Below are 14,885 nucleotides of genomic sequence, written 5' to 3' on the forward strand. Positions count from 1 at the left end.
TTCTTCGTCGGCATCTGGGGATGAACCAATTAACCAAAACTTGACAGGATGCCTCGCGGAACCGCTATTGAATCTAAACTATTTTAAAAGAAAGGACCACAGGCCACACTGGAGGAGGCTGAGAGCGAACAGTTCAGTGTAGGCTATTCATATATCCACATTGTTGTCAAATTCTTTATTTAATTGATACTTATTTTCTTTAAAATCAGACATATTACAAATGTACATTTAGTACTACAAAATTAAACATCACTTTCTATTTCCTTAAAATAAATGGTACATATATCACAAAAGACCATCAAATGATTTGATCTAAATGGGGTAAACCCTTATTTAGTGCAATAAGTGCATGAGGAAAAACAAGACCATAGATGTGTTAGCTCATGAATTGTATTACTATACCAAGCTTATGTATATTAAACATTCCACTTGAAAACACACCATACAAGTAATAGCCAGGCTATGAAATCCACATATGCCACGAGGTACACAGATTGGACATGTTTACTAAAGATGGATTCCAATTTGAAGTTCTCTTAAAAAAAGGTCAACAGACACATTCATAAGGTTTTAATGTTAGTAGCCGTTATAAAGTCCCGAACATACAGCTATCTAAGTAACTTCAAGAACTACATTTTACAGTGTAAATGGGACTACATTTTGCAGTCTAAATGGTAAGTATTTAGGCATGCGTTTACAGTCATTTATTAATGGTCTGAACCTAACATGGAAACCTGGGGCCACGCGAAATTCCCTGTTAAATTTGCTAAATCTGACCAAGAGGATATATATAGTGAGGCGGGTACTGCAGTTGTATCCGTCACCCCCCTTCGTGCTATTTCTAGGGAGATGTGAAATGAGCCCCTCAGTCTTTCCCTTGCCATGCCTACCCTATCCCAGGAGGAGCTTTTTCTGCTTTTCCTTTAAATAAAATCTGGTGCCGTTGTAGAAGTGTCTATGACTCTGCTTAGTTTCTGGCCTGTCACATCCACTCCAGAATTGCTTTTGCTTTCATGGTCTGGAATTCATTTCTACAAGGTGTTGTACATATATGTTGATATTTGAGAAGGTTTGGATGTGTGCACATTTGCATGGTGCATGTTTGTCTGGGACGTTGATTAAACCCTTCAAGTCCCCTCTAAGAGTTAACGACTGTGAAATGCCACAAGGATTCGCACTATCACCACTGTACTTCAACATCTACCAGACTGCGGTTATCAGAATCTTCAAAAAGTACAACATTACATGCTACAAATATGCTGATGATACTGAAATCATCTACAAAACCAAAGACACCCAAGCTGATCTTTCAACCCTAATCGAGTGTCTAAAAGAAGTCTTCCACTGGGTGATTGCCAACAACCTAAAAATCAACCCAGGAAAGACAGAAATTATGATCATATCCAAACACAAAGAGAAAAAAACAGCATCTCATGGCCAACAGAAATGGGAACCGCACCATCAGCATCTAAGGTAGTAAAAAATCTGGGAGTCCTGATGGACAACACCCTAACCTTAGAACCACAAGTAAATGCAACAGTCAAGATAGGCTTTTTCCTCCTCCACAGGGCAGGAAGAATCCTACCTTTCCTCTCCTTCACGCACAAAACACTCACAATTGTCACCCTCATCATGTCAAGAATCGACTATGCAAACAGCCTCTACCTCGCAATACCAGAATACCTCCTGAAGAAACTACAACGGATCCAAAATACAGCAGCCAGACTACTCCTTAAACTATCAAGAAGAGAACATATCCCTCCAGCCCTAAAAACCCTACACTGGTGCCCATTAAAGCATCGCATCACCTTCAAAAAAATGTGCATAACGCACAGGGCAATCAGTGGACAACGGGCAGAATTCCTACAAAAGAAAATAACAGTCTACAAGCCAACAAGACTCCTCAGGTCAAGCAACGAAATTCGCCTGGAATCAAAACCATACCTCAAGAAAAACCTTGGAGGCACCTCCTTCTACCACTTAGCCGCAAAAGCCTGGAACAACATCCCAAAAGAAATAAGAAACACCATAAATCACCTAAAATTTAGGAAATTACTAAAAACCTGGCTTCAACACCACTGACTCAAACTGAAAACCGAAAAAGAAAGGAAAAGGGATGACTAAACTGGAGCAGACACGGACAACCCCCACTACCGACTGTGGACAACTCCTTATGTGGAGAAGCTACCATGGCACCTGGACGAGGGACGCCGGGTAAAGTGGAACACAGGCGACACACACAGAGACGGAGTCAACAACCCACCCTAACCCCACCCAACACCACACTAGCTGAGTTGTGGACATTGGCAGGTGCACTAGCAGTATGAGTGTGAAGGGAAGTCAGGTAGGGCTGCGAGGGAGGCCGGGGGAGGAGGGGGACAGATGTGAAAGGGACCATGAAGGGCAGACTGACCCAGATCAGGACAGAGGCACATGGGCGCTCCCGAACCCCACCTGGGAAATTACAGAAGCCCAGCGCCTCAATTCAGGATAAAGATGCCAACTAACCAATTGCACTAACAATTTCCCCCTCTGCATACACAGCTCAGACTCAAACCAAACACAACCACAAACCTACAGCACAACAAACCACACAAAATTCACTACATTACCACAAAACAAAAAAACGCACATAGTCTCACACAACAGTACACTACGACTACCGGCCACAAACACCCCAGGCCCAGCCAACTGACCCACCGGGCTGAGGCCGCCAACAGCACATCACAGCTCTCTTGCACTTTTCCAGCTTCCTCCCACTAACCCCCCCACCCTCCCTCTTTCAGAGCCTCCAGAGCGCCAGGGGACCACGCCGGTGGTGATAGTGCGCGGTACAAATGTCCTTTAACATTAACATTAACATGTGTTTGGGGGCCATTTTGCTCCGGTGTCCTTGTTGATGATGGTAACAATGGCCGCGGGAGCGGTCTCTGTATGTTTGCACAGTATGGTGTGGGATGCAGATTCTCGGTTGTGCATTCAGATTACGCATGCAGTGGCTTGATGTGGATTTTGGGTGCAGATTCATAGTGCTGAACACAAACACATGTTCAACATTGAACCATGTGTGCATTCTCCGCATCTGCTGCAGGCCCCCAATCCACACACACACTCTGCATATAGAATGCCTGGCTGTGTGAGTGTTGCGCATGTGTCGTTTTTACAGATGTGCACCATGGCAGTGGGGGTGTGGCCTGTAGATGGAAGTATTAATTTGTGTAGAATGTGTACGATGAAAGATAAAATGGACACTTTAAAGCATCAAATAAACACATGTTCAAAAATGTAATATTTGCATTATGACTGCATGGTTAAAAACGGATAACTAGTTCAGAAGGAGTCTCAAAGAACAGCAAGTTGGAATTGTGTAGGTGTGACTATTTTAGATGCAGACTTTGAGCGAGATGTTTGTGTGTTGACACGTTAGAGTGTGTCTCCACAATCATTTCAGTATGTCTGGATTTAGCGCACAATGATTTGCATGGTATGGTGGCGATTGTGTTGACGTTTACGTGTTGCCGTTTGCATGTTGGGGTGGTCTGGAATGTGTTTTTATTTGCATGTGGTGTTATCTGCTTGCACTGGTGCCCTGTCCGATGGTGTGGTTGGAGGAACTGATGTGTGTGGAAAATGCGGGACGTTCCAGCTCCACAGGGTGGGTGTGAAGTTGTCTCCATCTGTAAAAGGTTCCCAAGTTTAATTTCCACGTGGCGTGTGAAAAAACAGCATTGACAACTGTGCAGGTATAGGTTCATGTCGGCACGTGATCACATGCTTATGCATGCAAATCCGCATTTGTGGGTGCGTGTTGAACTTCGGTGTTACTACACGTGTAGCAAATTGTAGATACATGGTTGCATTTTAAAGCAGTGAATACATTGTGTTTTTGGTTAGGTCTATGCTGAACATCTCTGCTCCAAATGGCAAATGTAAGCCTAGGCGTGCCGAAAGCGTGTTTTGGGGGGTTTGTGGTAAACTCAAAGCAAAAAAACACCTCATTGAAATGCTTTATACATTGAAATCATCTTTTAAGCTTCACCAAAGGTGTCTCGTGTCATTGAGGAGGCCTGAGCACGTGCTCGCAAAATAACGAGGTCCAGAGTGAATGGGGAGAACCTTTCCCCGTGTTCCGATAGAACGTGTCGGGAAGCCTTAGCTGGACCCTTGCTGCCGGTCAATGGGGTCTCCGCGACTCCCTCTTGCCTCCTTCTGTGTAGCAACCGGACACAGAACTGCAGCCCGTGTCAGCCAGCTCACATCCATGCTGCAGCTGGACATAGAACTGTTTCAATGTCAGCCAGCTCACATCCATGCTGCAGCCGGACATAGAACTGTTTCAATGTCAGCCAGCTCACATCCATGCAGTAGTCGGACACAGAACTGTTTCAATGTCAGCCAGCTCACATTCATGCTGCAGCAGGACACAGAACTGTTTCAGTGTCAGCCAGCTCACAGCCATGCTGCAGCCAGACACAGAACTGTTTCGATGTCAGCCAGCACACATTCATGCTGCAGCCAGACACAGAACTGTTTCAGTGTCAGCCAGCTCACATCCATGCTGCAGCCAGACACAGAACTGTTTCAGTGTCAGCCAGCACACATTCATGCTGCAGCCAGACACAGAACTGTTTCAGTGTCAGCCAGCACACATTCATGCTGCAGCCAGACACAGAACTGTTTCAGTGTCAGCCAGCTCACATCCCTGCTACACTCAGAGCCAGTCCTCTGAAGCAGGGCTGTGGTGTGAGATAAGGTTAAACGTGAGTGATGGATTGTGTATTTGAGAATGAGTTCATTTGAAGTGAGCGTGGGCATCTTAACACTGGCTGTTATTACATTTGGACGCCTTGTGGGCTAGTGTTTGTACTTTAGGGCTGGTAGCCCGTGCCGTTTTCTAAGTAGTAACCCTTTTATCAAAAAACATATTTTCCACTGATATGTATATAGCACAGAGGGAAAACATAGATAAGAGTAAACAGTAATTAATGGTTTAATAGTGCCCTTGAGGGGTACGGTTTCATAACAGACCGCAAGGCCGAATGCAGAGTGGTTTGTCAATGTGGCCCAAGCCGCAAGAAGTCATTATTGAAACATAATACACAGTTACCCTTTGCCTCTTTGTGTTTACGTTATATGTTAACAATAACCAGGCTAGGGAAAGCAAATACATAGAACGGGCCCTTATTCAGCAGTTGTGATTGCCAAGGGCTGGGCAGCCCCGTTTAATAATGCACGCTTGAGTCTGGATTCATACAGAGTGGACAAGATGTATGTTTTCAAACAGGACTTTAATAATTGCAAGCGGGAGTTGCAAGAGGTTGTATCCTATAAGGCAGCCTATTGCAAGAAACCTATACCGCATACTTAATTGATACATCGATATTTGGGATGTTTTCATTTTCAGACAGCGGATATTGCAAGTATTCTGCTCTTCAGGGCTGCATGGTTGGTTTTCACAGCTGGTAGCTAAGGCCATCACTTGGATACTTACTATCGCTTTCTTTGCCTTTCAGGTGCAGTAGGCTGCTGATTAGGATCCATGTGATTTTAACCAATCAGAAAATAGAGAATGACATTTTAACGAACACATTCTTTTTGGGGGGTCCGCTCATTCCCCCCCCCCCCCGGTTTTCCCAGCTTTAAACCCCAACCTCCTCCCCATCAGATTTAACCCTTTACCCCGCATATATTTTGTATGGAAATTGGAGATTTTTGTGGGTATTTTTTATTTGAGATTTGATTCTCTATATTGTATTTGGTATATTCACTGGATACCACTCATTACACAATGTGGCTCAGTTGCATTTCTCCAGCAGTGCTTCTTGACACAACGCCACTTTACACAATGCAGCAAGGTGGACCTGTTCTCATGCAGAACCAATTCCACGCCGTTTTAGATCCTTTAAAAGGAGAGTCAAGCTTAGAGACCAATAAACCTAGTCTAATTGGCCAGCGTGGTATCCTAGTCTGGCCACTGGTAAATTCCCTAATTCCTGTAAATGACGGATAATAATTCACCAGTCTGGCAATATCCCGTGAATAATCACAGGAATATCCCAGGAACCGGTCGGAGGTGCAAATCCCAGATTCCTAGATCTGAGCAAATTACAAAACCTTTAGCAGTCCTTAAAACAGAACTATAGTTTATATAAGAACCCGCCCCATTAACAGCATTGACGGCCTAGTCTGACATTGCACTGCCACCCCCCCTCTTATACACGGGCTCAGCGTAGATTGGCAAAGTTACCCGCCCATTTTTCAAGAGCACATCTGACTAATTAGTGTCTAGGACTACTTAGATCACAACTCTCCTGTTGGCCAGATAATAAAAATATCAGAGCCGTCCGGGTCATTCCACTTTGCGACTATTTCACTGAGCAGTTACATATGTATAGTCCGTACACTTTGTGCAGAAAAGGTACTCCTTAGTGTCAGAGAGGTGTTTTGGGCAACCGTAAATTCTGGGTAGTATTATTGGAGCCCACATAGTCTAGCGGCTACTGTCTCGGAATCAGGCTATGCAGGAGCCTCCCCAGCACCTTGCCTCAGCTGTGGCACACAAGGCCACGCACCCAAGGCCCACCCTTAAGAGGGTGTGTGGGTGCAGCCACTACAGGGCAACATGGATATTACCACAGGCAATCATATCCCATCGTCCGTGACATTAAAAAGCATTTTTGTTGTATTTTTATGGGAGTTAACCAACCGTGTCCCCCATTCTAACACTCCCTGACCAACCCATAGCCCCCATATGCTTCTGCCCCTTAACCGGTTTACCCCTCTAAAAACACAACCGTTTTTTTTTTTTGGAATATCCTTTCACAATTTCATCCGCCCAACCACGCTACTGAAACGACTAGGCACAGCAAAAGGGACCATGTTCAAAGTGTACTGATTCTCCGTAAGCATAGGGCCAAGAAAAAAGGCGTGGGTCCTCATGAATGACTGGGGATCCCTCATAATCGGTACCTTTGCCCTTTGGTATGCTCATTGTCTGCGGCCTTGGCAGGAGTCTGTCTGTCCGAGGTCATTTGTCTGTCACCAAGGGCGCAGTGGTTCTGTGCTGTCAGTAGAAGGGCTGTGGTTGTGTGATGCAGGTGGCTATGCAACACACAAAGCAGAACAACAGAAGGGAGTCCTATTGGACTGAATGGAGGGAAAGCGGGCAATTAATCTGCATTTAACACCAACAAACCTCATCAGTGAGTGTGTAGGTGGTAGGCAGTAAAAGGGAAACCTTATATGGGAACTGCTGTTAAAATCACTAAGAATGTAACCTCCAGAATGGAGACACGTCCGAATTATGTGTGCCAAAAACGGTGCTATTGTCAAACAACATAGATGAAATACTAAAAGTTAGTTGAAACAATGTTCACACTACAATACCACATATCCATGAATGGGAAGAATACAATTTACATAAAACACGACACAGGTCAGAAAATACATAATTTGTACTGTTTATTTCATAAATGCTTTAGCCTCGCCCAACATGTTTCAATCCCCTATGTTGTTGTGGGACCTTCCTCATGCGAGAAATACAATGCCGAGGTGTGAAACTAAGAATGACCTTCGAATTAAAATTATTAAAAAAGAAGGAGGTTGAGATAATAAAAAGAAAAAATAATTGTTGTAAATACACACTACATAGGTTTGAAGCGAGTCAGAGAAAATCACTGCCCTCACGCACCTCAAAAAATGTTCACACAAGTCCCATACTGCGGGCGGTACAATCCATGGTTTTGAGTGGTTGATAGCGGCATGAGTGCACGAATTTGAGTTTACAACATGGGTTTTAAGGTGTACTTTTTATTACTTTTCTATTGCAAAACGTGTGATACTTTGCCTTTTAATGGATTGCCACTGACATTATGCTTGTAAATAGAAGTAATACATATCGTATCATGATGCCAAGACAAAACAGGACCAAAGCGGATTCGCACACCTGACGTGCCAGAGTGACTGACTGACTTTAGGCAAGGCCACACTTAATCATGAACCTCTTGTAACTTGAGGGGTCCTAAATAATGTGCTGAAGGGCCACATGTGACCCATGGCCCGCATGCTGTTCACCCCCGCCCTAAGGCCCGGGAGAATAACACTTCCTTGCGGGTAGGTGTGTGGTGTAAGCGCATTTGAGAGCCTGGCAAGGTGACACGCGGAGGCATGGAAGCAACCACCGAGAACCGCAGAGGAGAGACGGAAGGTCCATGCAAGAGGCTTGTGGGACTGGAACACTAGGTCCTACTCAGACTAGACACTGTGGGGCTGGAGCCATAGGGGATTGAGACTAGAGATATTGGGAGTGGTACCATGGGGAAGCGACTCTGGGCAGTAGACCGAGTAAGGAACCCTTGTGCATCGATGTGGTTACTCCTCTATCCTGACCCCATTTCACCTTGATCCTTACCCACCTTTACCCCACCTGATGGACATTCATCCAGCCTCCTCATTGTGTTGACTAAAGAGTTAACTTAAAAGCAGAGTGTCGACTGTTCTCTTGATCCCTCCCATCACATGTAGTTTAACTTTGATATTCAGTTCTCTCTCCATTTTTCCCTTAAAGTGCTTGTTTAACCTTTTCACTATTTTTGATGGTGTTATCTCCCTGTTGGCATGCAAGTTGAACACAACCCTGTCAGACCTCCTGGATTTCAGCCACACAATGCAGAGCAGTTTGAAAGACGCACCGGCTTACCAGGAGTAAGATATTTCGATGGTCAAGCGTTTGAGGGTTCTAAAGAAACATAGCTCTAATTTTATGGACCAAGAGACTATGGCAATTTTGATTTCTTTCTTTATTGTATCCTCTACCTGTCAATCCCAAGGGTGCCCCATTTGTTTCTGTACTAGAGTCAGAGATGCTGTACACTGGAGCCAAGAGCTTACCAATTCCCCACACTCATGGATTTGGGCTCCATACTGCTAGCCTATAAAGTCATGTTTGCTGCTGTGCCTTGGGCTTGTTTGTGCTCTTTAGTGATCAGAGTTAACTTTCCTACCTATAGGTCCGAGTTTAAATTTACTCCAGTGCAAGGTCGATCACACTAAAGATGAAATCTTAACTCACACTACACCTCTGCGTCAAAGGACTCGATTAAAGTATAAGACAGTGTACATCACTGCTACAGTCGAAGAGCATCATTGCTTAAAATGCTATACTCTCATGTGTTTCGTTGCACAGTGCGCTTTTTCAAGGCGCATATTCATTATACATTTACCAGCAGGCTAGCTTAGGTGTTCTGTAGGCGTCCGTGCTGCTCTCAGCCATAACTACAGAGAGTGCTGCACAAGTTTTATGTGTGTGGAGCCAGGGTCGAAAAGCCACAGGCAATTAATTTTAGACTCGAGTGTTGGACAACATCCGGTTCAGAATGGCAGTGCTTAAAGGTCAAAGAAGTGAATACCCCATTGAGCTATGCACACAGGGCCCTTTACTTCACAGGCAGTGATGTTACTTAAGACCACACGAGATGCCGCCCACCCTCCCAGCCCCTGCCGCGTTCTGATTACTCTGGAGCTGCCTGACCGGGTATGGCGGTGACCCCCGCGCAAGTCCTAATACCAGGTCTTCCAACCAGCTCCAAACTTCTCATCTGTGAATGCAGGGCAGTGGTCGAAGTATATGAAAAGAAGTAGCGGAACTATGTTCCCTGCTGGCCTGCCCGCGCTCCCCACAAACCCCATCACCACACCCCCTCCCACGTGCAATAGAAACCCCTAAACAAATCCATCGGCTGTTTAGGGGAACGTGCACGTTTCAACTTCTTCCTAAACTTTTATTTTAAAAGGAAACCATTCCGGAACAGTTTATTTTTTAAAATAAACCTGTGGGAACAGTAAAACTTAATTTTAAAAAGTAGAGGAGCGCCAACCCCGCCCACTTCGACCACTGATTCAGGGAGTGCAAAAGAAATGTGTTTTTTAGAATGTTTAAATGGAAAAACGTTTACTATCCATCGATTTCAATTGTGGATCTAAGCACAGTTCCTCGCCCAGGATTTTTACCAATAGAGGGGGGGTTCGGCTAGATGCCCGTCTCACTGGACCAAGAACATCATCATGCCTACACAAACACAGCACGAGCACGTACACAATGTCCACACAAACAGAGCAAAAGCCATTGCAAAGGCACTAAGCCCTTGTATAGACAAACATACATCGAAATCTCAGTTGTGTGCATACACAGCCCTCTCACAGACAGGGGTGGACTGTCCTACAGGGAACTCTGGAGATTTCCCAGTAGGCCTCTCCTCCCTTGACCTCTTTTGTGCGGTAACCTATTGTATTTTCGTATTTTCTCATAGGAAAAGGCTTGGGCTTGCTGAAAATGTGTACTATTGGGGCCACTTTGAAAATTATTTCCAGGGCCTCTTTTTGTTGCCAGTCCGCCCATGCACACAGATCTCTGACCATGTGCGCGCTGCGCGTGTACGTGCATGCACGGATGCACAGCCCTACTTTATGCATACGTGGATCCCATGATGAGGCTTTGCAAGTGCATTCATGTTTTTTTATAAGGGCTTCTGCTGCTTGAATGATAACCTGTTCTTTCTTGTCCTTCCTCTGCAGGGTAATCCGGACGCCACGGCCCCACCAGAAGCCATGGCTCAACCCTACCCCCCAGCCCAGTACCCTCCTCCACCGCAGAACGGCATCCCACCAGAGTATGCCCCTCCACACGCCCTGCCCACGTCGGAGTACCCCGGGCAGACCTCAGTACCTGAGCATGCACTGACTCTCTACACCCCAGCACAGAGCCACCCGGAGCAGACCGCCAGCGATGCCAGCACACAGTCCCTGGCAGGAACACAGACCCTGTCGGTAAGACTGATGCTTCTTCGGTTCCATTGGTGACCGTGTCGCCTACACATTTCAGGATGGGATGCACCTCGTGCTTGAGCCAGAATTTTCAAGGGAAACTTCTGATTGGAGCGTGTTGGCAATGCTTAGGATGGCCCAGTGGCTTGACAGTACCATGGCACAACATTTACCATCCTTGTTCTATAAATCATTGGTTTCCAGTCCTTCACTTCCATTTTTCAATAGTCAATGACATCACATAATGCATTCGTTTCTTACATGAAAGCCTCTGACTGCACAAGTGTTGTCTGTTGACCAGAAATTGTCTGCTCACCGAAACTGCCCTAGATTATGCCAGAGGATAATACCATCCTTTTGTGTAGCTCACGGGTGTTGCTAGGTCTGGAAAAGATCAGGGACTAAGCTAATGTCGCCACTGTCAGGACTCGGGGCTAGCTAGCCTTTTGGTTGTAGCCCCTAAGCTTCTATCCAAGGCTACAACCAAAAGAACCAGGACTATAGCCACCCCACAGTCTCCTCCTAGTGACACCTCTGATATAGTGCATTATGTTGTAACCCCATTTCCCCCTTTGGGCACTGTAACAATAGTTCCTGTTATTACCCAATTTGATAATACTCAATTTATCAACCTCGTAAGGATGAAGAGCTGTGTCAATCTTGCCAGGATTTGAACCTATGATTGTAGGTTGCACAATAATATCTGTGGAGAATGCTGAACTGTGGTACCACTGTTAGTGAGCGGGTGTAAGACAGTGCTAGGAGCATATCCTGCACTGAGTATCAGGACATGGGATTGTGTTCTGCTTTATATCAGGCTCTACATCAGGCAATGTTAGGATAATGTCCTGCACTGAGTATCAGAATATGGGATTGTGTGATGGCTGCTTCTGGTGCTTTAGATATTTCTGAAAGGCTTGTCTGAAGAAGTATGTCTTGTTCTGGAGCGCTGCATCTGGAGCATTGTCAGGAAGGCTGCTTCTGATGTTTTAGATATTTCTGGCAGGCTCATATGAAGTAGTATGTCTTGTTCTGGAAATATTCATCGGGATCATTGCCAGGAAGGCTGCTTCTGGTGTTTTAGATATTTTTGGAATCATCTTATAATATGTCTTGTTCATGAGATATGCATCTGGACCATTGTCAGGAAGACTGCTTCTGGTGTTTTAGATTTTTCTGGAAGGCTCATCTGAAGCAGTATGTCTTAGTCTGTAGATCTACATCTGGAACATTGTCAGGAAGGCTGATTCAAGTGTTTTAGATATTTCTGGATGGGCCATCTAAAGTAGTATGTCTTGTTCTGTAGAGCTGCATCTGGAACATTGTCAGGAAGGCTGCTTCAGGTGTTTTAGATTTTTCAGGAAGGCTAATCTGAAGTAGTATGTCTTGTTCTGGAGATCTGCATCTAGAACGTTGTCAGGAAGGCTGCTTCAGGTGTTTCAGATATTTTTGGAATCATCTCATAAAATGTCTTGTTCTGGAGATATGCAACTGGACCATTGTCAGGAAGGCTGCTTCTGATGTTTTAGATTTTCTGGAAGGCTCATCTGAAGCAGTATGTCTTGATCTGGAGATCTGCATCTGGAACATTGTCAGGAAGGCTGGTTAAGGTGTTTTAGATTTTTCTGCATTCATCATCTTATAATATGTCTTGTTCTGGAGATCTGCTTCTGGAACATTGTCAGGGAGGCTGCTTCAGGTGTTTTAGGTATTTCTGGAAGGCTTGTCTGAAGTAGTATGTCTTGCTTTGGAGATCTGCATCTGGAACATTGTCAGGAAGGCTGCTTCAGGTGTTTTAGATATTTCTAGAAGGCTCATCTGAAGTCGTATGTCTTGTTCTGTGATCTGCATCTGGAACATTGTTAGGAAGGCTGCTTCTGGTGTTTTAGATATTTCTGGAATGCTCATTTGAAGTAGTATGTATTGTTCTGGAGATCTGCATCTGGAACATTGTCAGGAAGGCGGCTTCAGGTGTTTTAGGTATTTCTGGAAGGCTTGTCTGAAGTAGTATGTCTTGTTTTGGAGATATGCATCTGGACCATTGTCAGGAAGGCTGCTTCTGATGTTTTAGATTTTCTGGAAGGCTCATCTGAAGCAGTATGCCTTGATCTGGAGATCTGCATCTGGAACATTGTCAGGAAGGCTGGTTCAGGTGTTTTAGATTTTTTTGCATTCATCATCTTATAATATGTCTTGTTCTGGAGATCTGCATCTGGAACATTGACAGGAAGGCTGGTTCATGTGTTTTAGATTTTTCTGCATTCATCATCTTATAATATGTCTTGTTCTGGAGATCTGCATCTGGAACATTGTCAGGAAGGCTGGTTCAGGTGTTTTAGATTTTTTTGCATTCATCATCTTATAATATGTCTTGTTCTGGAGATCTGCATCTGGAACATTGACAGGAAGGCTGGTTCATGTGTTTTAGATTTTTCTGCATTCATCATCTTATAATATGTCTTGTTCTGGAGATCTGCATCTGGAACATTGCCAGGAAGGCTGCTCCTGCTGTTTTTGATATTTTCGGAAGGCTCATCTGAAGTAGTATGTCTTGTTTTGGAGATCTGCATCTGGAACCTTGTCAGGAAGGCTACTTCTGGTGTTTTAGATATTTCTGGAAGGCTCATTTGATGTAATATGTATTGTTCTGGAGATCTGCATCTGGAACATTATCAGGAAGGCTGCTTCAGGTGTTTTAGGTATTTCTGGAAGGCTTGTCTGAAGTAGTATGTCTTGTTTTGGAGATCTGCATCTTGGACATTGTCAGGAAGGCTGCTTCAGGTGTTTTAGATTATTCTGGAAAGCTCATCTGAAGTAGTGTGTCTTGTTCTGGAGATCTGCATCTAGAAAATTGTCAGGAAGGCTGCTTCTGGTGCTTTTTTTAAATCACCTTATAATATATCTTGTTCTGGACATATGCATCTGGAACATTGTCAGGAAGGCTGCTTCAGGAGTTTTAGATATTTCTGCAATCATCATCTTATAATATGTCTTATTCTGGAGATCTGCATCTAGAACATTGTCAGGAAGGCTGCTTCTGGTGCTTTAGATATTTATGTAAGGCTCACCTGAAGCAGTATGTCTTGTTCTGTGATCTGCAACTGGAACATTGTCAGGAAGGCTGCTTCTGGTGTTGTAGATATTTCTGGAAGGTTCATTTGAAGTAGTATGTCTTGAGCTGGGGATCTGGAACATTGTCAGGAAGGCTGCTTCTAGTGTTTTAGATATTTCTGGAATCAGCATCTTATATTATGTCTTATTCTGAAGATATGCATCGGGATTATTGTCAAGAAGGCTGCTTCTGGTGTTTTAGATTTATTTATAATTATAGTATTTATTGTGGTTTAAAATGAATGTTAAGCGCTGTAAAAAAAATAATAGTCTAAAAATGTTTTATTGTAGGATGAATTTATGCAATGAATGTATGTATTTTATTCTTTTGTAAAGATCAAATGTAAAATTTGGGTTTTACCCTTTTTCATAGTGTAAAGGTCAAATGTGCACTGCGGGTGGTGGAGGAGGAGGTAGAGAGTGCAGCCTTCCCCAGAAAGATCTGCAGGAGCTTAGTCATTCATTGTGATAAAGTGAAAAGAAATGCTTTCAATTTCACCTCACCACATAGTTGAGTACCGGTACTGTCTTTCAGGCTTTGAGAAGTGCTGGGTACTCAAATGCTAAAAATCAAGAAGTGCAGGTACTGAGGGCCGGGTAGGACGGGCTAATTTAAAGCACTGCTCATAACCATATTCTTCCTCGTCCCAGTACTTGTGTATGAGGCACTTTGACTCATACTCAAGTACTGGGATGAGGTGGAGGAACATGGAGGTAATGCCTGGCTTAGTTATATGTAATCCTCATTACTCCTAGTCCCACTCTTCCTCATCCCAGTACTAACCTATATGGCAAGGAGCCTCATACGTAAGCACTGGGACAAGAAAAAGGGACGGAGAGATAATTCTGGATCGAGAAGCCACTTTTGTGGGATGGGGCAGGGTGTGGGAGGTAGAGGGGGTGTGTGGGGAGTGTGGTGCAATGGGGTTTGTGTGTTAAATCGTAATGGTCAT

The 14,885-nt window shown here is 44.3% G+C and overlaps 1 protein-coding gene across 9 annotated transcripts in view; it reads left to right on the forward strand.

Moving 5' to 3' along the window:
* Nucleotides 1-14,885, forward strand: part of RBFOX3 (RNA binding fox-1 homolog 3) — a 3,087,537-nt gene that overhangs the window by 2,962,485 nt on the left and 110,167 nt on the right. For all 9 annotated transcript variants that reach the window (XM_069655212.1, XM_069655215.1, XM_069655213.1 and 6 more), the window contains one exon: nucleotides 10,573-10,824. In XM_069655212.1, coding sequence (XP_069511313.1) covers nucleotides 10,606-10,824 — 219 coding nt within the window. In that variant the 5' untranslated portion in view covers nucleotides 10,573-10,605. The remainder of the gene's footprint in view (nucleotides 1-10,572; nucleotides 10,825-14,885) is intronic.

Source organism: Ambystoma mexicanum, chromosome 3q, assembly GCF_040938575.1.
Source record: "Ambystoma mexicanum isolate Mex_15411 chromosome 3q, UKY_AmexF1_1, whole genome shotgun sequence".
Lineage (NCBI taxonomy): Eukaryota > Metazoa > Chordata > Amphibia > Caudata > Ambystomatidae > Ambystoma > Ambystoma mexicanum.